The sequence below is a fragment of the Schistocerca serialis genome, chromosome 4 (genome assembly GCF_023864345.2).
Source record: "Schistocerca serialis cubense isolate TAMUIC-IGC-003099 chromosome 4, iqSchSeri2.2, whole genome shotgun sequence".
In the NCBI taxonomy this organism is placed as follows: Eukaryota; Metazoa; Arthropoda; class Insecta; order Orthoptera; family Acrididae; genus Schistocerca; species Schistocerca serialis.
The window spans coordinates 512771071-512795319 of record NC_064641.1 but is presented as its reverse complement, the minus strand read 5'-3'; the positions used below and the strand labels follow the sequence as shown (position 1 = coordinate 512795319).

Below are 24249 nucleotides of genomic sequence, written 5' to 3'. Positions count from 1 at the left end.
GAGAAGATAAAAATGAAACAAAGCGAGGAAATGCCCATCTTCCATTTGTGGATGCCGAACCCGTATTTTTGGACAGGAGGATGGATGACCAGTTCCTTTCCTTTGGTACTTTGGCTTTCAATGAATGTGGTTGTCCAGCTCAGAACTCTGTTGTCCTTGCTCAGGTCTCAGCAAAAAACAAAAAGTCAAGCCGTCACCAGCTCAAAGGTTGATTTCAACACCACCGTGCTTTAGAGGCGTGGTACTGCTAAAGGTAGTGCTACATTGTCTTTCTCCCACAATTAAACTGTCTTACTTAGAGTTATCAGGGGATTTCCATTTTAACACAGACTCCGAACGACAGTGCAGCTTGACATTTTTGAGGTGAAAGAGAAGATAAGTGACAGAAAAAAAAATCCTGGGGTCGATTGGGATTTGCTGCTGACACTTATCCACGGAGTCAACGGCGTACACGTACACAGCACGTACTATGGGGGACCCTTATATGAACATTCGGTAGCACGCTATTACGTATTACACGATACACATTTCATAGTACAGTAAATGTAAAAATACAACTTTTAGTGCTCTATATTGTCTCAAGTAGCATTGTACAAATGATATGCAAAATTTAACACACCTTTTTAGCCAACTACAGTTCATTTAAATGCAGGTAACAAGTATCTTATTGTAATCATCAGTGTGACGAATTTACAGAAAAACTATTATTTCACTTGTGTAACTATCAGACAGTAATCATTTAGAAATGTTGGTGTAAAAATCAGTTCAGTCATTAAACTGGAAATTAATTCTCAAAATTCGATGATTTCATAAATTAATGTTTTGAGCAGATTTATGGCTAACTGATGCAGTGAAAGTTACATTCAACCTCAAGAGATTATGTTTCTATAAAAACTCAAATCAGATTCATTGAAATTAATTCTGTACTTTCGAGTTCTAGAACTTTCTGTCATGAAGAAACTATTATTTTCATCATTTGGTCAAGACGAGGTTATTTTGTAAAATTTTAACCTCAAAATCTATTTTCGCATTATGTAAAGTACTCCAAACTATGTTAGCAGCAAAATTCCTTTTTTTAATATCAAGTACTATTAGTCACACTTCTCAATCAGAATTTCGATATAGGCGCTCAGTCCGGAACCGCGGGACTGCTACGGTCACAGGTTCGAATCCTGCCTCGGGCATGGATGTGTGTGATGTCCTTAGGTTAATTAGGTTTAAGTGGTTCTAAGTTCTAGGGGACTGATGACCACAGATGTTAAATCCCATAGTGCTCAGAGCCATTTGAACCATTTTTTAGAATTTCGATACTAAATTTGAAACGCAATATTAGAAATAACATATTGTTATAATCAGTCATTTATTATCTTCAAAATTATAACTGAAATTTCTTATGAAACAACCGATTTTAGTAGTAACTCAATTTATGTCACTTTGTTGAAGAATACTTTCAAAGAACTTGTAGTGTTAAGAAACTATGCAAGCAGTGAGCCTAACAGCTCAAGGGTGGCAGCAGACCGGCAGTAGAGTGGCAGTGGAGTGGCAGTTGTTTTCAGTTACTTCAAGTACATGATCTGTAAAATCAGTTTTTTTAGCTATGCATTGTGCGAATGTTCTGGACAATATAAACATCAACACAAAATGCAAACTATGCGTTGGTGTAAACAATTAACTTTTAAAATTGACTCTTGTGATTTCTGCAGTAAAGCAATTAATATTTTCCACCCCAATTAATGTCGAATGGCGGAGAAAAGTCGTCGAAACCAACAAGATAAGTACACACTCTCAATAATTTAATTGACCTTAACACAGACCCTTAATCTACGAGTATGTTAAACAAACATTTTAACTAGAATCTGCTAAAAAGTGTCAGAAACATTCGTTCAAAAAGTTCCGAACCTGATTTTATTGCTGGTGTATAATGTACATTGTCTAGAGGTAGCGGCTTTGATTGGAAATAAAAAACATCTTCGGTCCCGGGTTCGAGCCTTGCCACCATTTAAATTTGAAATAAAAATCGTCAGCAGTGGTGGCCGAAGACTTCTGGCATACGAAGTCGCCCCTATTCAGCCAATGGCCTTGCCAAAGAGGGTGGAGGAGCGGACAGAGGTTTAGGGCGCTCCCTTGACCGTTCGGTGGAAAACTACCCTAAAGGCGGAAGAGCCAGTAATGATCAATGTCATGAGGATACAGAAGGCAATGGAAACCACTGCATTAAAGACACATATGTGTATCCACAGGACACGTGGCCTCGAATTGGAAAAGAGCCATGATGATTTCTGCATTGGCAAAAGATTCCGGACTAGTCCACCACTCGGATCTCCGGGAGGAGACTGCCAAGGTGAAAGTGACGATAAGAAAAAGACTGAATAACCAACGAGAGTATAACGTTCTACTAGCTGGAACGTGGAATGTCAGAAGTTTGAACGTGGCAAGAAGCTAGAAAACCTGAAAAGCGAAGTGCTAAGCCTCAATCTAGGTCCAGGGGTTCAGTGAAGTGAAACGGAAAGAAGACAAGCATTTCTGGTCAGATGAGTACAGAGTAATATCAACAGCGTCAGAAAATAGTATAACGGCAGTAGGATTCTTTATGAATGGGAAGGTAGGGCAGAGGATGAGTTATTCTGAACAGATAAGTGATAGGGTTGTTCTCATCAGAATCGACAACAAACTAACACCGACAACGATATTTCAGGTATACATGCCGACGTCGAAAGCAGAAGATGAAGAGACAGAGAAAGTGTATGAGGATATTGAAGGGGTAATACAGTGCATCAAGGGCGATCAAAACCTGATAGTTACGGGGCATTTGAATGCTGTTGTAAGGGAAGCAGCAGAAGAAAGGGTTATGGGAGAATGAGGGATTGGTACTAGGGATGAGAGAGGAAAAAATTGATTCAGTTCTGCAGTAAATATCAGTTAGTAATAGCAAAGACTGTTCAATAATCACAGGAGGAAGAGGTATACTAGGAAAAGGCCGGCTGATACAGAAATATTTCAGTTAGGTATGTCGTGTCCAGATAGAAATACCGAAATCAGTCCTTGGATCATAAGGCGTATCCAGGAGAAGATGTAGACTCAGATCACAATTTAGTAGTGATGAAACCTAGGTTGAAGTTTAAGAGATTAGTCAGAAAGAATCAGTGCGCAAAGAAGTGGGAAATACTAAGGAATGAAGAGGTAATCTTGAAGTTCGCTGAGGCTATAGATACTGCGACAACGAGTAGCTCAGTAGGCAGTTCATATTTTTAAAGAGGAACGAACATCTCCACAGAGGGCAATCACAGAAGTTGCAAAGAAAGCCGTCGGTATAAGGAAGGTAACGGCGAAGAAACCATGGGCAACAGAATCAAAACTTCAGTTGATAGATGAAAAAAGGAAATACAAAAATGTTCAAGGGAATTCACGAATAAGTGCAGGGAAGCTAAGGCGAAATGGGTAAATGAAAAATATTAAGAAATTGAAAAAGAAATAATTATCGAAAGGATTGGCCCAGGATTAAGTAACGTCAGAACAACCTTCACTGAAACTAAAAACAAAGACGATAAGAGTGCAATGGGAATACCACTGTTAAATGCAGAAGGAAAAGCAGATAGGTGGAAAGAGTACATTGAAGGCCTCTTTGAGGGAGAGGACTTATCTGATGACGTGATAGAAGAAGAAAATGGAGTCGATATAGAAGAAATACAGGATGCAGTATTAAAATCAAATTTTAAAAAAGTCTTTGGAAGACTTAAAATCAGTTAAGGCAGATTGGATAGATAACATTCCATCAAAATTTCTAAAATCATTGGGGGAAGTGACAACAGGACGACTATTCACGTTGGTGTGTAGGACGTTTGAGTCTGACGATATGCCATCTAACTTTCGAAAAAATATCATCCACACATTTCTGAAGATTCTAAGAGCCGACAAGTGCGAGAATTATCGCAGCATCAGCTAAACAGATCATGTACCCAAGTTGCTGACAAGAATAATTTGCTGAAGAATGGAAAAGAGAACTGAGGATGTGTTAGATGACGGTCAGTTAAGCTTTAGGAAAGGTAGGCGCACCAGAGAGGGAATTAGGACGTTGCAGTTGGTAACGGAAACAAAACTAAGGAAAAATCAAGGCACGTTCATAGGATTTGTCGGCCTGGAAAAGGCCTTTGACAATTAAAAATGGTGCTAGATTTTCGAAACTCTGAGAAATATAGAGGTTAGCTATAGGGAAAGACGGGTAACATACAATACATACAAGAACAAAGAGGGAATAATAAGAGTGGAAGACCAAGAACGAAGTGGTCGGATTAAAGAACGGTGTAAGGGATTTCGTCTTTCGCCCGTAGTGTTCCATCTACATATCGAAGAAGCAATGACGGAAATAAAAGAAAGATCCAAGAGTGGGATAACAATTGAAGGTGAAAGGATATCAATGATACGATTCACTGATGACATTGCTACCCTGAGTGAAAGTGAAGACAGCCGCCCGGAGTGGCCGTGCGGTTCTAAGCGCTACAGTCTGGAGCCGAGCGACCGCTCCGGTCGCAGGTTCGAATCCTGCCTCGGGCATGGATGTATGTGATGTGCTTAGGTTAGTTAGGTTTAATTAGTTCTAAGTTCTAGGTAACTGATGACCTCAGAAGTTAAGTCGCATAGTGCTCAGAGCCATTTGAACCAACCATTTTGAAAGTGAAGAAGAATTACATGATCTGTTGAATGGAATGAACAGTCAAATGAGTACAGAATATGGACTGAGATTAAATCGAAGAAACACGAAAGTAAGCGGAAAAGAGAACAGTGACGAACCTACCGTAACATAAGGATTGATGGTGACAAAGTAGATGAAATTAAGGGATTCTGCTATCTAGGCAGCAAAATAACCAATTACAGACGGAGCAACAAGGACATAAAAAGCAGACTAGCACTGTCAAAAAGGGCGTTCCTGGCCAAGGAAGTCTGCTAGTATCAAACATAGGCCTTAATTTAAGTAAGAAATTTCTGAGAATGTACATTTGGAGCATAGCATTGTATGGTAGTGAAACCGGGAAAAACCGAAACAGAAGACAATCGAAGAATTTGAGATGTAGTGCTCCAGACGAATGTTGAAAATTTGCTGGACTGATAATATAAGCAATGAGGAGGTTCTGCGCTGAGTCGAAGAGGAAAGCAGTATGTGGAAAACACTGAAAATTTGGGACCAAACTGCTGAGGTCATCGGTCCCTAAGCTCACGCACTACTTAATCTAACTTAAACTAACTTACGCTGAGGACAACACACACACCCATGTCCGAGGGATGTCTCGAACCTCCGATGGAGGGAGCCGCGCGGACCGTGACAAGACGCAGCTGACCGCGCGGCTACCTCGCGCGGTGGAAAAAACACTGGCAAGGAGAAGGGACAGGATGAGAAACCTGTTAAGACATCAGAGAATAACTTCTTTGGTATTAGATGGAGATGTAGAGGGTAAAATTTGTAGAGGAAGGCAGAAATTGGAATATGTCCGGCAAACAATTGAGGACGTAGGTTGCGAGTGCTACTCTGAGATGAAGTTGGCACAGGGGATGAATTCGTGGCGGAGCGCATCAAGCCAGTCAGAAGACTGATGACTCAAAAAAAAAAAAAAAAAAAAAAATCGTCGTCAGCGCGGTTGATACTGTGGCAGCTTGAACTAACAACGGTAAACAACAGAAGTGCTTTCAACTAGTTAGTTGTCAGCAAGCAGTGTTATGCCGTGGACGTATGACAGTAGTCTTCCAAGGCTGTTGTGTCACAAATCGCATTGGAGCAACACTGTAAATCAAGTGTTGAAGACATTCTCCAGAACTTTTCGAAGAAAAGAAAAGTGTCAGTAATATTTCTCCTGCATACCTTGACTCCCTAACAAAAACAACCACTCCTGGACGCCTTCCGCGATTTGATTCAAATTGAAATGCAAGATGCGGACATTTCTTCTCGGGAAAAAAATCATCACACGCGATGAAACTTGGTCGTATCGATACAAACCTATCACAAAAGAACAAAGTACAGTTTCACATGAAGGGAGAGTGCTTTGACGAATTAACCAACATTTACGCTAAGAAGAATTTTTCTTACAATTCCACGTGATTGTGTGAACATTCTGTGTGTAGTACCCAGCACGTCCTACTGCCAGTTATACTGTTCGAATGGTGTCTGAAGTAAGTAATCGTTCGACAAGAAAATTAGTCTACTTTGCTTATTTCTTTTCGGTTATGTCGTAGAGTATTATATTTTGGGGTAACTTTTCCCATTCCAAAAGGATATTTTTGGCTCAGAACCGAGCAGTTCGGGCAGTAAGTGGTGTAAGTTGGAGAACTTCTTGTCAACCCCTGTTGACTAGTCTGGGTATTTTGACATTGGCCTCACAATATATTATTCTTTACTGTCGTTTCTTGTCAATAATATCAGCTTATTCCCAAGAATTAGCAGCTTTCACTCAGTTAATACTCGGCAGAAATCCAACCTGCATTTGGATCGCACTACCTTAACTCTTGTGTAGAAAGGTGTGCAGTATACTGCTGCATCAATTTTCAATAAACTACCACAAGAATTCAAAAATCTTAGCAGTAATCCACACGCTTTCAAATCGAAACTGAAGAGTTTCTTCATGGGTCACTCCTTCTATTCTGTTGAGGAGTTCCTTCAAAAATTAAGCTGATTCTTATGTTATATCGTTGATTGCGTTTACTTAAACTTATGGCTTGACTTTTTTGGGTTCATAAACATTTTGTTTTATCTGTTATTACTTTTATGTTGTAATTTAATTTACTGACACGTTCTAGATCTTGGCTATTTGCTCCTCAATTATGACCTACGGAACCAGACGTGTAAATAAATAAATAAATAAATAAGAGCTCACACATGTTTGAGCCTTGCGAGGCACACTGTTGTTGGTGTGCCGCGCATTAGTCCGTCGAATGTCTGTTCGCCGAGGGACAGCACTTTGTGAGACCCTGTGTATGGTGGCTAGAGGGCTGGATGTATGGTGTTATCACGTGTCATTACAAACTCACGCTGGTAACGGTCCTTGTGATAAAGATCCACTCTTGATGTGTGGTGACGGAGGCAGCACATACATGTTCTGAGTATTTGTTTTGTAAATAAAACGGCCTTTCCCTGCTGCAACTTAATTTATTTATCCCATATAAATAGCCGACCCTGGTGGCCGAGTGGTTCTAGGCGCTTCAGTCTGGAACCGCGCGACCGCTACGGTTGCAGGTTCGAATCCTGCCGCGGGCATGGATGTGTGTGATGTCCTTAGGTTAGTTACGTTTAAGTAGTTGTATGTTCTAGGGGACTGATCACCTCAGATGTTAAGTCCCATAGTGCTCAGAGCCATTTGAACCATTTTTCATCCCATATAAATAAATAAGGAGCGGCAGGAAAAGGTAGTTTTATTTACAAAACAAATATTTATATGCTTGCAGTGGAGGATGGCCACGCAAACAAACTTGTTATGTTCTGAGTATGTTTACGAACTTGGTTCACTGGTGTCGGCAGCTCAGTGTGTGCTGCGTCGAACGTAGGCTGTACGGATTCCACGGGAAGCAGTAGAGTTTCACCATATGATAGCTCGGAAAGTGACTAATGGATCTCGTCTTTATATGCCAATCGAATGCCGAGGAGCACCCGTGGTAGTGCCTCAGACCAGGACCCACCGTGGCACATCAAAGCTGCCATCGTAGTCACCTCTCGACCAGCGTTTTCCTTTGGGGGTGGAAAGACGTGGTGCGCATGCGATCGATGCCACACAGATGGCACAGGGCTGTGAAGAGGGGTGACTTGAACTGCCGGCCCTGATCCATCGTGATACGTTCTGGGATTCCAGTGTACATGCTCCACACTTCTGTAATGTGCGCGCCTTCGTTTCTGCTGTAATATGGAAGGTGAGTACCGCCTCGACCCAACTTGATGTTCTATCGATGGCCGAAAGCAGGTACAAGAAGCCTTCTGATTGAGAAAGGGATCCTACTATGTCGATATGTACGTGTTTGAAACGTTCTTTGGGTATCAGAAAGCGTCCGGATTGTGGCTGGAGACGTTGGCCTGTTTTGCTTCCTTGACGGGCTAACCATTCTTGTGCCCAGTGTCTGCAGTCTTGCTTAAGCCCATCCCGCACAAACCTGTCTGTGACAGGTGTGTTGTTCTGACTCGTGGGTGGCTCGACATGTATAGTATGTTGAAAATGCCTCGCTGCGTGCTGAGTGGCACGATGGGCTGTATTCTGTCTTTCACAGCAGTGTTAGCTCGGTACTGGGTAAAGGTTTAGGGTTCAATTCGAGATTGGTCGTCTGACCTGTCATGAGTTCGTCGATGGAAGGATCATTGACTTATTCTGTGGCCATAAGTTCACAGTCTTTTTGTAACGAAACTGAACTGATCCGCGAGAGGTAATCTGCGATTACGTTGTCTGCCCCTAGAACAGTAGTGTACTGCAAAATCAGGTCTGGTTGGCGGAGACGGCGCGGGGTGACGTCTTGATGGGGCTTCTTGATTGTGTTCACAAGCAGCTTATGGTCGATGTAAACAGTTATGTTGCACCTTCTATGTCTTCTCGAAAATGTTTGATCGCAGCGTAGCTCATGAATAGTCCGTAATTAACGGCATACCACTTACACTAGGGAAGTGTTAGCTTCTTGGAGAAGAATCTAAACGGACGCGGTAAGTCGTAGACGATCTGCTGCGGAGTGGCCCAACTGCGATGCTACTAGCGTTTGCTGCAAGTTGCGCATTCGCTAGGATGACAGCGTTAAGCAGCTGTTGTTTCGAGATGTGAAGGCTTTTTACATGCTTGTCATCCTTTCGACCTTTTTATTGCCTGTTTTTTGTCCTTTCCAGTCAGCGCGTCTGTCTGCAACGACTGAAGTAGCCGCATATGGTGGGTTACGATGGTAAAAGAAGTTTAATGTGCCGAGGAAACGACGTCTCCCGTAGAGGCAGCATCTGGGTATGGCTCAGGAACGTGACCTCAGCTTGTTTGGGATTTAGCCTCGTTAATGACAACTCTCATACCCCTTCACGGAGATTGACTAAGACCGGCTCTAAATGAACTGAGTGGTCTTCGAGGTTATTGGAACAGATGAAAATATAGTATAAATACGTGTAGCAGCGTGGGAGGTGGAAAAAGAGCCATTCAGTGAATCTCCGCCGCGTTTGGGCTGCATTCTTCATATCATGTGGCATATACAGATACTCCAAAAACCTTTTATTTTAATCAGCAGTCTCCTGACTGGTGTGATGCAGCCCGCCACTAATTCCTCTCCTGTGCCAACCTCCTCATCTCAGAGTAGCACTTGCAACCTAAGTCCTGAATTATTTGCTGGATGTATTTCCAATCTCTGTCTATCTTTACAGCTTCTACTCTCTACCGCTCTCTCTAGTACCATGGAAGTTATTCTCTGATATCTTCACAGGGTCCGATCATTCTGTCTCTTTTTCTTGCCAGTGTTTTCCACATATTCATTTCCTTTCGATTCTGCGCAGAACCTCCTCATTCCCTACCATATCAGTCACGCTAAGTTTTCAACATCCGTCTGGAGCACCACGTCTCGGATACTTCGATACTCTTCTCTTGTCCGGTTTTCCCACAGTCCATGTTTCACAATCAAACAATGCTGTAATACAAAGGTAAATTCTCAGAAATTTTTTCATCAAAATAAGGCCTTTGTTTGATACTAGTAGATTTCTCTTCACAGAAACGCCCTTCTTGCCACTGCAGTCTGTTTTTTATGCTTCCTGCATAGGTAGAAAAATTCCTTAACTTCATCTACTTCGTGACCATCAATGATGATCTACCGTTAAGTTTCTCGAGGCTTTTCTCTTTTCTGCTACTCCTCATTACTTTCCTGTTTCTTCGATTTACTCACACTTCATCGTCTGTGCTCGACTGTTCATTCCTTTTAGCAGACCATGTAATCGTTCTTCACTTTGACTGACGACAACACTGTCATCAGCGAATCGTATCATAAATATCCTTTCACCATGAATTGTAATTCCACTCCTGAGCCTTTCTTTTATTTCCATCATTGCTTCTTCGATGTGTATATTGAAAAGTAGGGGTGAAAGATTGCATCCCTGTCTTAAATCCTTTTTAATCTACTTAGTTCTTGTTCTTCCACTCCCCACTGGGTAATAAAAGCGGTTTTCACAAAGTCGTCTGGATGCATTGGAATTTGCAGGAGCAGTGCATGACGCTGAACATCGTGGCTCCCATCATTGTACGAGTACAATCTTGCGTGTTAGGAATCGAGAATCTGTAATGAATTGTCCTAGAATTAAGAACCCCGTAATCACCGCAGGGCTTCATGATATCGTCCTTTTTCCAGACAAGTTTGATCGCGGAGGGCCCACGGACTGTCCCATGATCGCATGACCCCTGCTTAGAGCAGTTCATCAGTAGCGTTCTTCGCGATCTGCAGATCCACTGGACACAGGCTGAGAGGTTTGTGACGGCCGGGTGGGTCTGCTGTCATAACGACGCATTGTACCATCTTTAACCCTAGAACGGTCGGTCGAAAAATAATTTCAAGAATGATCGGACTGGGTCTGTGGGATAATTGGAAAACATACTTCTTTCTAGTACTAAATGTAAGAAAACTGGAAATACAAGTATTTTTGATTGAAATACGAATATAAATGAGAATAACTTATAAAACTAAAAAGCAAAAATTTTGAATTTTCATTATACAGGGTGTTACAAAAAGGTACGGCCAAACTTTCAGGAAACATTCCTCACACACAAAGAAAGAAAATATGTTATGTGGACATGTGTCCGGAAACGCTTACTTTCCATGTTAGAGCTCATTTTATTACTTCTCTTCAAGCAACACTAATCATGGAATGGAAACACACAGCAACAGAACGTACCAGCGTGACTTCAAACACTTTGTTACAGGAAATGTTCAAAATGTCCTCCGTTAGCGAGGATACATGCATCCACCCTCCGTCGCATGGAATCCCTGATGCGCTGATGCAGCCCTAGAGAATGGCGTATTGTATCACAGCCGTCCACAATACGAGCACGAAGAGTCTCTACATTTGGTACCGGGGTTGCGTAGACAAGAGCTTTCAAATGCCCCCATAAATGAAAGTCAAGAGGGTTGAGGTCAGGAGAGCGTGGAGGCCTTGGAATTGGTCCGCCTTTACCTATCCATCGGTCACCGAATCTGTTGTTGAGAAGCGTACGAACACTTCGACGGAAATTTGCAGGAGCTCCATCGTGCATGAACCACATGTTGTGTCGTTCTTGTAAAGGTACATGTTCTAGCAGCACAGGTAGAGTATCCCGTATGAAATCATGATAACGTGCTCCACTGAGCGTAGGTGGAAGAACATGGGGCCCAATCAAGACATCACCAACAATGCCTGCCCAAACGTTCACAGAAAATCTGTGTTGATGACGTGATCGCACAATTGCGTGCGGATTCTCGTCAGCCCACAGATGTTGATTGTGAAAATTGTGGCGGTGAATCGAGGAAGTACAGTACATACCGACGAAACTAAAATGAGCTCTAACATGGAAATTAAGCGTTTCCGGACACATATCCACATAACATCTTTTCTTTATTTGCGTGTGAGGAATGTTTCCTGAAAGTTTGGCCGTACCTTTTTGTAACACCCTGAATAAATAGAAATTGTGAATGTAATAAATAGTTTGTGAATATCGGCCTCTAAAATCACCATTTTTCAAAACAGTCGCCACAAACCAAGCATAACCACATCTTTCATACTTTGCAAAAGTATTTAGTTTTGATTTCCTTGATTCTACGTCTACATGGATACTCTGCAAATCACATTCAAGTGCCTGGCAGAGGGTTCATCGAACCACCTTCACAATTCTCTATTATTCCAATTATTCCAATCTCGTATAGCGCGAGGACTGAAAGAGCACCTATATCTTTCCGTACGAGCTCTGATTTCCCTTGTTTTATCGTGGTGGTCGTTCCTCCCTGTGTAGGTCGGTGTCAACAAAATATTTTCGCATTCGGAGGAGAAATTTGGTGATGGGAATTTCGTGAGAAGATTCCGTCGCAACGAGAAACGCCTTTCTTTTAACGATTTTCAGCCCAAATCCTGTGTCATTTCTGTGACACTCTCTCCGATATTTCGCGATAATACGAAACGTGCTGCCTTTCTTTGAACTTTTTCGATGTACTCCGTCAGTCCTATCTGGTAAGGATCCCACACCGTGCAGCAGTATTCTAAAAGAGGACGGACAAGCGCAGTGTAGGCAGTCTCCTTGGTATGTCTGTTACATTTTCTAAGTGTCCTGCCAATAAAACGCAATCTTTGGTTAGCCTTCCCCACAAAATTTCCTATGTGTTCCTTCCAGTTTAAGTTGTTCTTAATTGTAATACCTAGGTATTTAGTTGAATTTATGGCTTTTAGATTAGACTGATTTATCGTGTAACCGAAGTTTAACGCGTTTCTTTTAGCACTCATGTGGATGACCTCACACTTTTCGTTATTTAGGGTCAACTGCCACTTTTCGCACCATTCAGATATCTTTTCTAGATAGTTCTGCAGTTTGTTTTGATCTTCTGATGACTTTATTAGTCGATAAATGACAGCGTCATCTGCAAACAACCGAAGACGGCTGCTTAGATTGTCTCCAAAATCGTTTGTATAGATAAGGAACAGCAAAGGGCCTATAGCAATACCTTGGGGAACGCCAGAAATCACTTCTGTTTTACTCGATGACTTTCCGTCAATTACTACGAACTGTGACCTCTCTGACAGGAAATCACAAATCCAGTCATAACTGAGACGATATTCTATAAGCACGCAATTTCACTACGAGCCGCTTGTTAGGTACAGTGTCAAAAGCCTTCCGGAAATCCACCAATACGGAATAGAATTGATAACCCTTGTCAATAGCACTCAACACTTCATGTGAATAAAGAGCTAGTTGTGTTTCACAGGAACGATGTTGTCTAAACCAATGTTGACTGTGTGTCAATAGACCGTTTTCTTCGAGGTAATTCATAATGTTCGAACACAATATATGTTGTAAAATCCTGCTGCATATCGACGTTAGCGATATGCGCCTGTAATTTAGTGGATTACTCCTACTACCTTTCTTGAATATTGGTGTGATTCTTAACATCTCCCCCTTTTCCCTGTTTGTGGATCTTGAACTACTCTTTGTTCTTGGGTGCTCGGGAATTTACAGGTAAGCATGAGAATTTCGCGCTTTAGGTTCGGCTGGGCTTCACGCATTGTCGAATGTGGTGTTATGAGCCTGCCTTGGGTTCTGAGGTACTCTCTTCCAACTCAAACCTTATCTCTGCCTGTTCGCCCAGATGACAGAGGATGTTCACATTTTTTTATGATTCCGGATCACTAGGAAACACTTTCAGCCGTGTTTGGGCGGTCTTTGTAGAGTGGTGGTAGTCTGTGATAGTTGACACTCTAAGGTGAAGCTTATGGGACCCACGTATTGGATATCAGTGTAGGTGACGATGTCGCAGTCGGTTGTTCGGTGGCGCGGTAGTTTAAACCTATGTACCACTAATTGAAGGGCTTCCGAGTCGTGCGCCCCGGTCAGCATTCGTTTCGTGGGATAGGGTTCTTGCTGGCCGGTAAAACCGATGCGCAGCTGGTTGCGGCGAAGCGGAATGCGGCTGCTCTTACCCAGCATGGAACCAGCACCTGCACCGTGTTGTGGTAGACACTGACACGATAAGTACTTTGTGGGGCCAAGGTCCGGTTTCAGCTGTGGCGGAAATGTTGCGTAGTGTAGCCTCTTCGTCTGTAACCACAGCTGGTAGCGTTAAATGACACCCGCGTTATTGCAGACAAAAGGTTTCTACAATGGGACGTTGACTGTTTTCTTTATATTTTTTATTGTGAGAGTAACTGTTGGGCTGTCTCATCTTGGAAAACACTGACAAATACCGCTGAAATTCTTTGACGTTCTTTTGAGTGTATTATTAGTAAGGTTTCTTTCATTTCAACAAACAAACAACAGCGCTCCTGTGTCAAAGCTTTAAACCTTCCTCTATACAGTGACATAGCCGATGTGTTCCTGTCATTTATAGTTTGTAACAAAAAAAGTGAAATCTTCCTCAACATCTGCGGATACTCGCTTTGTATCTCTTCCAGATGCTGGAAATTTCTTCTTTATTTTTATACTTCATTACGATAACTTTTCGAGTAATTACAAATCATTTATTACTTTTCTCTTGAGCATACTGCGCAGCCTGCTGCTGTGTTCATGAAACCTTCCTTGGATACGTTATGTGGAAGTTCTGCTTGTCCAGTTGGCGTAATTTAAAGAGCTCTTCATATTATAAAACAATTTACGGAAATTCGTATATGTGACCGCAAATATCTGAACGGACATGTTGTAGTGAATCTGCACGAACTCTTGCTGTTGGCAAAGTACGGTTGCGCTGCAAGATGGTTGACAAAGAACTGTTTCCAAGACGTAAAGATTGTATCTGCAGGAACTGGACGGCCTTGTCCTGGTCTTCAAATATCTGCTACTAGGTGATAAGGGAACAACCTTCGTGCGAGTCAAGAACCTTCAGTGACTTATCGCCTTCTAACTTTCTGATGTCTCGATACGCCGCGAGTTCTGCCTCGTCTTTCTCGCTCATCCCGGAATGTGCATTTGCACTGTAAACAAACCACTCATGAAACTGTAGTACTTGAAAGCTGCTTCCTCAAAACTCTAGTCGTGTTACACAACACGTAAATCGAGAGTCCTGTTGCCATCCTCCATTTCATGGAGTCATTCCAAGCGCCTGAAACTTTCTTCCTATCATATGTAGGCTCATTCTCTAATTACTTTGACTTCTCTATAATGTGGCAAGTAGCAACGAGTGGTACATTTTGTGGAGAAACATACACGGTCTGATCAAAAGTATTCGGACTCTTAGTAGTGGACATGGAGGAGTGTCCACCCTGCGCCTTCGTGACGGCTTCACCTCCGTTGAGGACGCTGTCAATGAGGTGTCTGAATGACTAGAGGAGTTGTAGCCTATTTTCGCTCGAGAGCCGTTGGGCGTTGAAGGCTGGAGCGAATTCAACGTTCTAACTCATGCCGAGGGTCTTCCATCGGTTCAGATCGGGACTCTGGACGGACCAAACAATTTTAGAAACGTTATTGTGCACGTGTCATTACCTCACAGATATTGTAATTTGACAGGGTGCATTGTCATCATGATATAACCATAGTCTCAGAATTGTTCTACTGTGCGCAGTACATTACACTGAAAACTACGTTCATATCCTTCCACAGTTTACGGTTTCTTAAGCGCAATAGGGGAACCACACCCTAACAAAGAAACACACCGTCACACCGTAATACTGTACCTCATTGTTAGCACTCCACATGATAACAGGTAACGTTCTCCAGCTATCCGCCAAACCCAGCCCTTCAGTAGGGTTACCGCAAGGTATAACGTGATACACCACTTAAAAGCACTCTTTTTCCATTCATCCACCTACCAGTGTACCAGTGGTGTCGCTCTTTACACCACCTCATGTGTTGCTTAGCTTGACTACCAAAATGTGGGTCTAACGAGGAGCTGCATTGTACCCCATCCTTCTTAACTCCCTACGCATAGTCATTGTTTTAACTGGACTGCTAGTATCGCTTTGGAAGTCGAGGGTGACTCGTTAAGCTCATTTCATGTGATTTTTCACAAACACCCTACACAATGTTCAAGGTCTCTGTCTGTCAGTATATGAGATCTATCTGGTCTTAGTATAGCGTTTCCGTCTCACAGAAACATCCCTAATAGTCGACTTGGGCAGCTTTATAAGGTTTGAAACGTACCCGATGAACCTGTTACTCAGGTGACATCCAGTAACTAGCCCACGTTCGAAGTCACGCATCTCTCCTAATCGTCCCATTCTGATGTTACTGCTTCTCTGCTGATAACACTATACTCCCAATCTCCTTTTGTATTGGCGGGTCCGCTTCTCATGACATCTACTGGTCGGTTCCATATTACATGTGGACTTTCGAATTGTTTTGATCTGACAGTATACGAGTAGATCCACAATTTCTGCCGAGACAGGCTGTTTAAGTGGTCGTAGTTTCTTTGATACCATACATTACAGAGAATCTGAGCTGTTCTAAACTGCCTGTAAGACACTTATTCCATTACAGAGCTATAGAGGCATCTTACTCTTAAGAGAGGAGGCTCGGTAACGTTTTACAGTACACTGTCACTATAGACCTAGTATCGGGGGACACAGTGAAAAAACAAATAAGTGATGCCAACTCTTGGCAAGACGTAGCATTATATTCCCAGGAAGTACGAGTAGCCTTGACTTCTACGTCCCTGATCAGTACCAGTGTACGGTGGGCATGTCATTTTGATTTTTGTAAGTTATCATTGTGCACGTCATAGACAGAGCAAGTTACGTTACCGTTAAATAGTCTTCGGTCTCGTTATGGTACGGTCTTTCCCTCTGTGCTGTGTGATATCTGCTTAGCTGAAGTGTGGCAGATGATGGGCGTATTCGGTAGTGCTGTGTTGACTTGATTGTATCTATTAGATGAAAAAAGATTTACTGTAAAGGACAGCAAGGGTAAATGTGATGTATATATTGGAAGGCGTAAAGAATATAAATATATTTTTGAAGAGAAGAAGTTTGGGGTAAGAATGCAGAACTGCACAGCTACATATGATTGTCAGCTGATTAACGTGCTCAGAGCTGCGAAAGAGACCACCCCACTTCCCTGAACCGTGTATTATTATATCAACTGATTAACCTGTTTGAATTTTATAGAAATTCTATGTTAACATTGTATCCTATTTAAACGATTGTTCACTTTCTAAAGCATAATACTGTTCGGACAAATGCTGCGTGTGAAGATTACGCGAAGTTTTACTCTGTCTTTTTGAATACATGCTTCATTCTAAAATCATTATCTTGGTATATCATTTTATAGAAAATGCTACTTTCCCCATCCCATTGTTTAAAGAAGGTTTATCATTACACGTTACCACATTGCACCGTATGGTGTGCCACAGTTTGTATTTTGTTTGGAAATTTTGTGTAAAAAATAGAAATCTAGCTTAGACTCTTCTTGCCTGCTGTTGCTGTTGTGCTTTCGATAAATTTGCAACAATGTTGTCAAGCCACGAAGTAAGTGGAAATATTGATAAGGGCAAGGTAAAAGTTTTACTTCAGTAGTGCATTTAATATGAAAACAAGTTGTATTCACATCAGTCACAGTGCTATTCAAATTAGGTTGTGTTTGTCAAATGTTAGCGTATAAATTTAAGTTGGACAACAGTTTGTGGGTACATAGTTTCGGTAGTACGTAGATTTTTTATAGATCGGGAGGTAAATTTGGGCTAAATTTCACGCAGAAATATATAATAGGGTGCTTACACCAGCAGTTCCGGCTTGTTACGCACTCCATCACAGGATTGAAAGAGAGCACGTCAACAGAGTCTGCGGCGTTGGGCAAAGGAAATGTCCGCAGCCATACCCAGTGGATGACACCTTCCTTGTCAAAAACGTGAAGACCGGTGTGAGCATCTGGCAGACTTAAGCAGACCGCGTCTTCCGAGTCTACAGGAGCGTAACGTAAGTGCCTCAGCGCTCCGGATACGGAGTCATGGACTGCCGTCGAAGCAGTGACCCCCATCACATACAGATAAAGAAATAACAAAAACATGAGCCTAACACCTAATGCCTAGTAGTATTTCATTATTTTTTCACCGTTTTTTTACCATGACTTATAACATTTTTTATTAGTCTATTACCTGTCTGTAATTAGACACTTCCTTACCTTTTTCAGTTTCATTCTTGTCTCTTTCGCTAGATGCCTTTCTTTTTTATTATTTTTTCATTTTTGAATAATTAAATATTTTAGCGTCATGTGGTGTCGTGTTTCGGTGATGATTTGTAAAAAGAAACCATTTTATTAATGAACTTTGGATATTAATTACAACTGTGGAACACAGCCATTAGTAGCTTCAAGGACACAGGTCATATGCAGCAGAGCTGCTAATAAATAAATAAACAATAAAATTGTAAAGAATCGAAATATAGATGTCAATGTAACAACCGTGTTACATCCTTGAATATTCTATGACAGATTCGTTGTTCCACAGGAATCCCACTCCAGCGCCAGCCCCTGTGATCTGGGAGCCGTACGACAACTCGACTCGCAGTTACCTGCTGATGCAGGCCAACTTCACACTTGCACACGACAAGGACGCAGAGCGCATGGACATCGCACTGCTGTCGTATACCGACGACCTGCGAGTGCAGAAAATCGAGTTTTGAGCTTTGTCTGTTTTAACAAGAACAAAACTTCACTGGTGAAACAAAGTTACAAAACTAACTGAAATGAGAAGAGTATTGTGTAATCGTCACCAAGTGCATGACTTTTCACTTGCTGCAGAAGGTAAACGTAACAGTGACGTCTTGTGTCCAATTTTGCACCAACACAATTACATGGCTAAGCGTACGTAGGACGCTGCTCATGAGTTCATTCTCTCAGTTTGAAACCTTAATAGTTTCCTTAGAAACATTGAGCTTAACGTGTCTCCAGAGTTTTATGCTAGGATTATATTCATGAGGAAACGTCGTTATTCATTTCTGTTCTGCGTGAGTTTTTTTTAAGTAATTTCCGCCATGTTACTGTTAATTGTAAGTTGCACTGTTAATTGTTCATTGCGCGACAACTGGTCTATAAGAGCAAAAATATGTTTTTTCGACGATAGCACGTCACAGACAGGTCAGACATATCTTAACATATCAACATGCACTTGAGAATGGCTCCAAATGCCAAAATCACGATTTTGTGAAGTAAATAAACAATTAACACTCAAACGGCGCAAATTTCATTCAAAAAATTCTATACGACTTTGGTCCCCCCACGAAGGAAAGGCCAGTGATTATTGTTTTTAAGTATCGTCTCTGAGTTATGTTGTAGTATGCGTCTCGCGTTTTAGCATTGTGTCGCCTCCAGCAGCGTCTATGTACAACATGACACCAACGTAAAGTTGCCGATATCAATGCATCCACTCAGACGCAACAGTAATGAAGTACGCGGTCACTTTATTCTAGTGGAATTAATCGATCAACTGTATTGAGATATTAGATAATGATAGAGGGGATCTACGAGCTCACCACGAGAAATGTCAGCAGTCTGTGACGTCATGTCAGCTTATAACGACTGCGTATTTTTAACATAACTGACGGTAACTGATGCACTTTTTCTGACGCGGCAAATATGCCTTTCAATCTGTTGGTAAAGTACACTCTGATTGTCTACCAGTTTACAGTAGATTTCCATGCTTTCAAGTCCACGTAAGGTAACCGTACATTACTAAAAATTAAATAAAACAAGTTCTAATCACTTTATCTTGGCATTCATCACCAAACTTCATGAACAAATTGGAACGCAGTAATTGCAGTTGCTTTGCTCATCCACGGCTTACTTTTACAAGGATGCTGAACATATCATGGGACCACAGTTTCAGAATACAAAAAGAACGTAATTCATCTGTAAAGTAATTCATCAGCGGTAGTAACATTTTAATTGTCATCTCGGAAAACTAAATTTACGTAACTCGGTGCAAAAAGGAGTTGTGGTGCACAACACAAATGTCCTGTTTTCTAAATTGGACAGTGCTGTTCTGACAAGCAACTACAATTGACACTCTACTGCACAAATGCTGAATAGGTTACTCAGTATAAGGTCATCAGCTTGTGAATTCAGTCACCAGCTGATGACACTTTATTAAGTGCCCTACTCAGCATGTGTGCTGTACTGTTCCAGTTACATAATATGGTTGCATACTTCCTGCACGACTTGTTGCCTCATCTCTAACATCTAACTGTGTTACTGAACAGAAGGAAAGGTGCGACAGCTATTTTCACTTGGTTTGTTGACGGGCATATAAGTCAATAGTTGTCGCTCATGTTTCCAGTTGTATTTTTATAACTTTTGGTGAATTTCTACTCAAGATAAGCCGTTAATTGTTAATCCAACACCCTTAGATGACATGCGATCTTAAGATAAAAGCCATTCGCTATATGTCAGTTATATACTACATATCAATGAGTCAGTTATTATGTTCCATAGAAGCTGCTACCCTGAAATATGTTTTGGGAGCGGAAGGGAATGGGGAGGACGGGATAGTGTCCCGTTCTGCCCAGTAGTTTTTTGGTGTAAGTATATATTGTAAGGTGTCCGCGTTTTTCGGGCCTTATAGAAGCTTCATACGTACTACACAGAATAAAATCCCTAGAAAATAAATCTATATTGTTAGCAGAAAGTAATTTTGGCAATCTTATGTACCGAATAACGAAACAATGGCATTGGGAAACCCCAATTAACATTAACAAAAGAAGGCCCAGCTGCAGGGCAGAAAGAAATAAGGCGAGAACAATACAATACCTCTTAGAATAAACACAGCCGAGACTGTGGGTAAATGGCGATACTACATTAACGAGGCTAGAGGCGACCCGGGAAAGAAAAATAAGAATTCTCCTATAATGAGGAAGCAGTTGGTCGAAGCCATACTGTGTGACGTAGTAGAATCGTGGTGGGGAGATTAACGTCATATAAAAGCATTTTGAGAATTAAATTAACACACAGAGAGCTCTCATCTCGCAGCGGGCCACACACATGCATGTGGTAAAATTAGTGAAGACGTTGAGACTCAAACTTTACGTTTGCGAGTGAGGGTGGTACGCTTCTGCATCTTGGTGACAAACGTAGAGTGGTAGTTCATATTCCTGCGGGTATTTTTGTGGGCTGAGATTTGTGCACGTCGCTTCATCCCATAGCGTGTGTGCAATTGCCATTAATTTCGACTAGAGAAAATTTAACGTTCTACAGAACGCATGAAAGTTGAGACTGATTGAATTCAGTCAATGCCAGAGTAGGGAATTAGCGTTTCAGATCCAGCTCGGAGACAACGCCGCTGTAGTTCCTGATTGGTAATGTACCAACATGCGTTAGGCGAGATTAAATGCTGAGTTGAGATTTGTTTACTCCAACCTGCGTACACTTTGAATATAGAAATTCAAGAGTTGATTACTAACAAACCCTGTATTGAGTACATGAGAGTTTTGATTAGTTCAAAAGATAAAGTTCATTCTGCACGAACTTAGCCCATTGCTGAGCTACGACACTGTAGATGTAAATATCATTGATAAAGGTTTAATTGTTCCATTTGTCATAACACTTTCATATATATAGATAAAGTTTTAATAATCACATATTCAATATCTAAATGTTAATTAATTTGTTTGGAGTTGAAAGTAATTAAACTCTCTTGTTGTTTATGACTTGAATCTCGAAAGCTTTGATAAATTAAAATGCAGAATGAGAAAGGGAGAGGTTGTATTATCATTTTAGGATAAATCCCAAACTTGTCATTTATATTAATTTGAGTTTTCTTGTCATGTCACAGTGGCATTTTATTTAATTTTGAGACGGGGCCAAAGTTTTTAGCTATGTGGAATGTCTGTTTACCACCTTGGACTTGAGACAACAGTTAAGATACATTATCCATTGTTGCATAAGATGTGTTACCCACTTGCATGAAAACCATAAGATACATCACCCTCTTACAAATGGCGAGCCTGCCAGGATACTGAATAAACAGCGTTCTGCTCAGATAGAAAATACAGGATTCTGAATTAACAGCATTCTGATAGTTTATTGACGGTGTGTAAAAAGCTGACGCAAATTGGAGAAAAAAATTTTCATTTACATATGACTCAACTGTGTAGTAGTAAATAAGTTAAGTATATAAGTAAAGCGTAGATAGAAGTGTATTTGTGTATATTTCAATTCCTGGCGCAAAATTATTGTTGTACTGTGTTTTGTTGAGTTGTGTCTCAACTCCAGTAACAAAAAAGGCTAAAGGAAAGATGGGGAAATGGATTGAATATAAGATTGTGTGACTGATATTTTGGGGTAAAGTCAAGTCTTATAATCTGATGTGATCGCGTAGTCAGGTTCGAAAAATTCACGAACAGCATCGCTCAGAGGAACGATCAAAAATGACAGATAACAATAGGTCAAGGCAGAGAGAGGTCATGGCAGATATTCATAGGATCGAGTTGAACACGCCAACAGCCAGATCAGCATGAACAACACGAAACAGAGGATGTAGAAATACCGAATGAGACCGAAAATGTAACACATAGTGTTCAATCTGGTCAAATGAATGAACATGAGAACAGCGGTGCACATTATTCAGATATAGAATCCTTTGACAGTATTTTAGAGTATGTAGAACCGAACGTGATCATATTGAATCAGACAGGTTTGCAATCACATGAAAGAACAAGTGTTAGTGCACCTACACTGTGTTCAGAAGAGAAGGAAACGTTTCACGAAAAACGCGGGAGGGAACGGTTACATCAAATGGCAACAGGTGAAAATGATATATGAGTAGAAAACGCCAACATATTTGGTATGTTGCAGGGGTTATTACAACAATCTCAACTATCAGAAAAAGGACGCATAACTCATGGACAAAAACAATTAGTAGGGAATTTAGAAGGGTGCATAACTCAAGGGCAAAAAGAGTTAGAATGGTGCATAGCACTGGGGCTGAAAGAAACTAGCAAAGAAATACAAAAAGTGCGTAATAATATACTACGTCAATTAGATGAAATCCGAACTGAAGCTCAAACCCTTGTTAGAGGGGACACACAAATGAGAACAGACATTGACACTGTCCAAGAAGACATGAATAAGTTACGTGAAAATATGCAAAATGTGGCAAAAAAGTTAAAAACAGGTCGAAGCTTTTGCCATCAAAGCATAGACGAAAGCGAGACATCTCATTGCTGAAACGATGTCTCACAAAAGAACAAGAGCTGCATTAAAGAAATTCGATGATCCTATTTTAAAGATACAAGAGAAAAACGAACATCAATTTCAGCGGCTCAGAAAGGAAGTTTTGCGCTCAATAGAAAGTCGAGGAGACGCGGAAAGCGTTAGTGGGGAGTCGCAAACGACGAGAGAATTCACTTTAATGTCGGTAGATAATACTGTGAAGATGGTAAATTCAACAGCCGTCGACTGTATGACAAACAACAACGCGAAAGTATGGGTGAAGTGAGACGGAAAGGCACATGTGAATGTCAGTCGGAAACCGCAGACAGATATTGGGACATTAGTCCGAAACAGCATATCCCAGAGCAAAATGGTACCAGTAGGGAACGATGTGGTTTGCGACCACTTGTTCACGAAAGAATAACAGGTCAGTCAGGAATACGAGAATGTTGCTTGCAGCAAGTTTACCTACGACAAGCACGAAGCGTTACATGCGCAGCCCAAGCAATAGCGACAAATTGCGCAACACCACAACATGTAGGACGAATACCGATGGGTTACAGTACAGTATCTCACTAGCCAGAATCTCTCACAAGACAAGATACAGAGCCGGTAGCGGGTGTTATGCATGCATATTGCACAGTGAAAACTACAAGTGATTCTGCGGTACAAGTGTCACAGAATGAGCCCAATTACACAAGTTTCTGTATATTTAATGTAAACATAGGACAGAAGGTATGATGTCACAGAGCAAAGCAAGAAGTTTTGATGGTAACCACTTTCTTACAGTGCGCAAATACCAGCACTATAAGGAAGATATAAATAGTCTACATCCTTGAACATTTATTGATCAGTTCAAAGTAGGAATACCAACACACTGACCTGTGAAACATAAACTAGATTTCTTTTGCGCACACATGGAAGGAAATATAGCTGAAACCATGCAGAAAATAGCAGAAACTTGCGATTCGTATGACTCGTTTCGAGCAGCCTTTATAGCTAGATATTGGTCACCTGAGGCGCAAATGAGAATCAAGTATGGCCTATTGCAAAATGTCTCATTCCAAAACTCGTGAAAGAAAACCACAGTCAAATTCTTTGAGAATGTGGCAAAAAGAAATCAATTTTTAGACAGCCCATATAGTGATGGAGAATTGATACAGATATGCAAAACTAAACTGCCAATGAAATATCAACAAGCACTGATAGGACGTGGCGGCGATAATGTTGAAACTTTCAAAAGTGTTTTGCGAGAAGTTGAGTTCATGTATGAAAATGATACTCAAAGACATTATGAGTCAGGAGAGAATAACTTTGAAAGAACGAGTAATAAAGAGACTAGTAATGGTAGCAAGGGTAGATCGCTAACGCGAATGAATTCTGGACGAAATGGAAATACTTACGTAAGTAGGAATAGTGGAAATACAGGACCACAACGTAATGGGTACGGATTTAATAATGGTAATAA

The 24249-nt window shown here is 41.2% G+C and overlaps 1 protein-coding gene across 1 annotated transcript in view; it reads left to right on the top strand.

Annotated features, from left to right (window-relative positions):
* The window catches only part of LOC126475234 (acetylcholinesterase-like), a 140036-nt gene extending 121228 nt beyond the window's left edge, over positions 1–18808 (top strand). Inside the window, 1 exon segment of the mRNA XM_050102912.1 lies at positions 18085–18808. Coding sequence (XP_049958869.1) covers positions 18085–18259 — 175 coding nt within the window. The 3' untranslated portion in view covers positions 18260–18808.
* The last annotated feature ends 5441 nt before the right edge of the window (positions 18809–24249 follow it).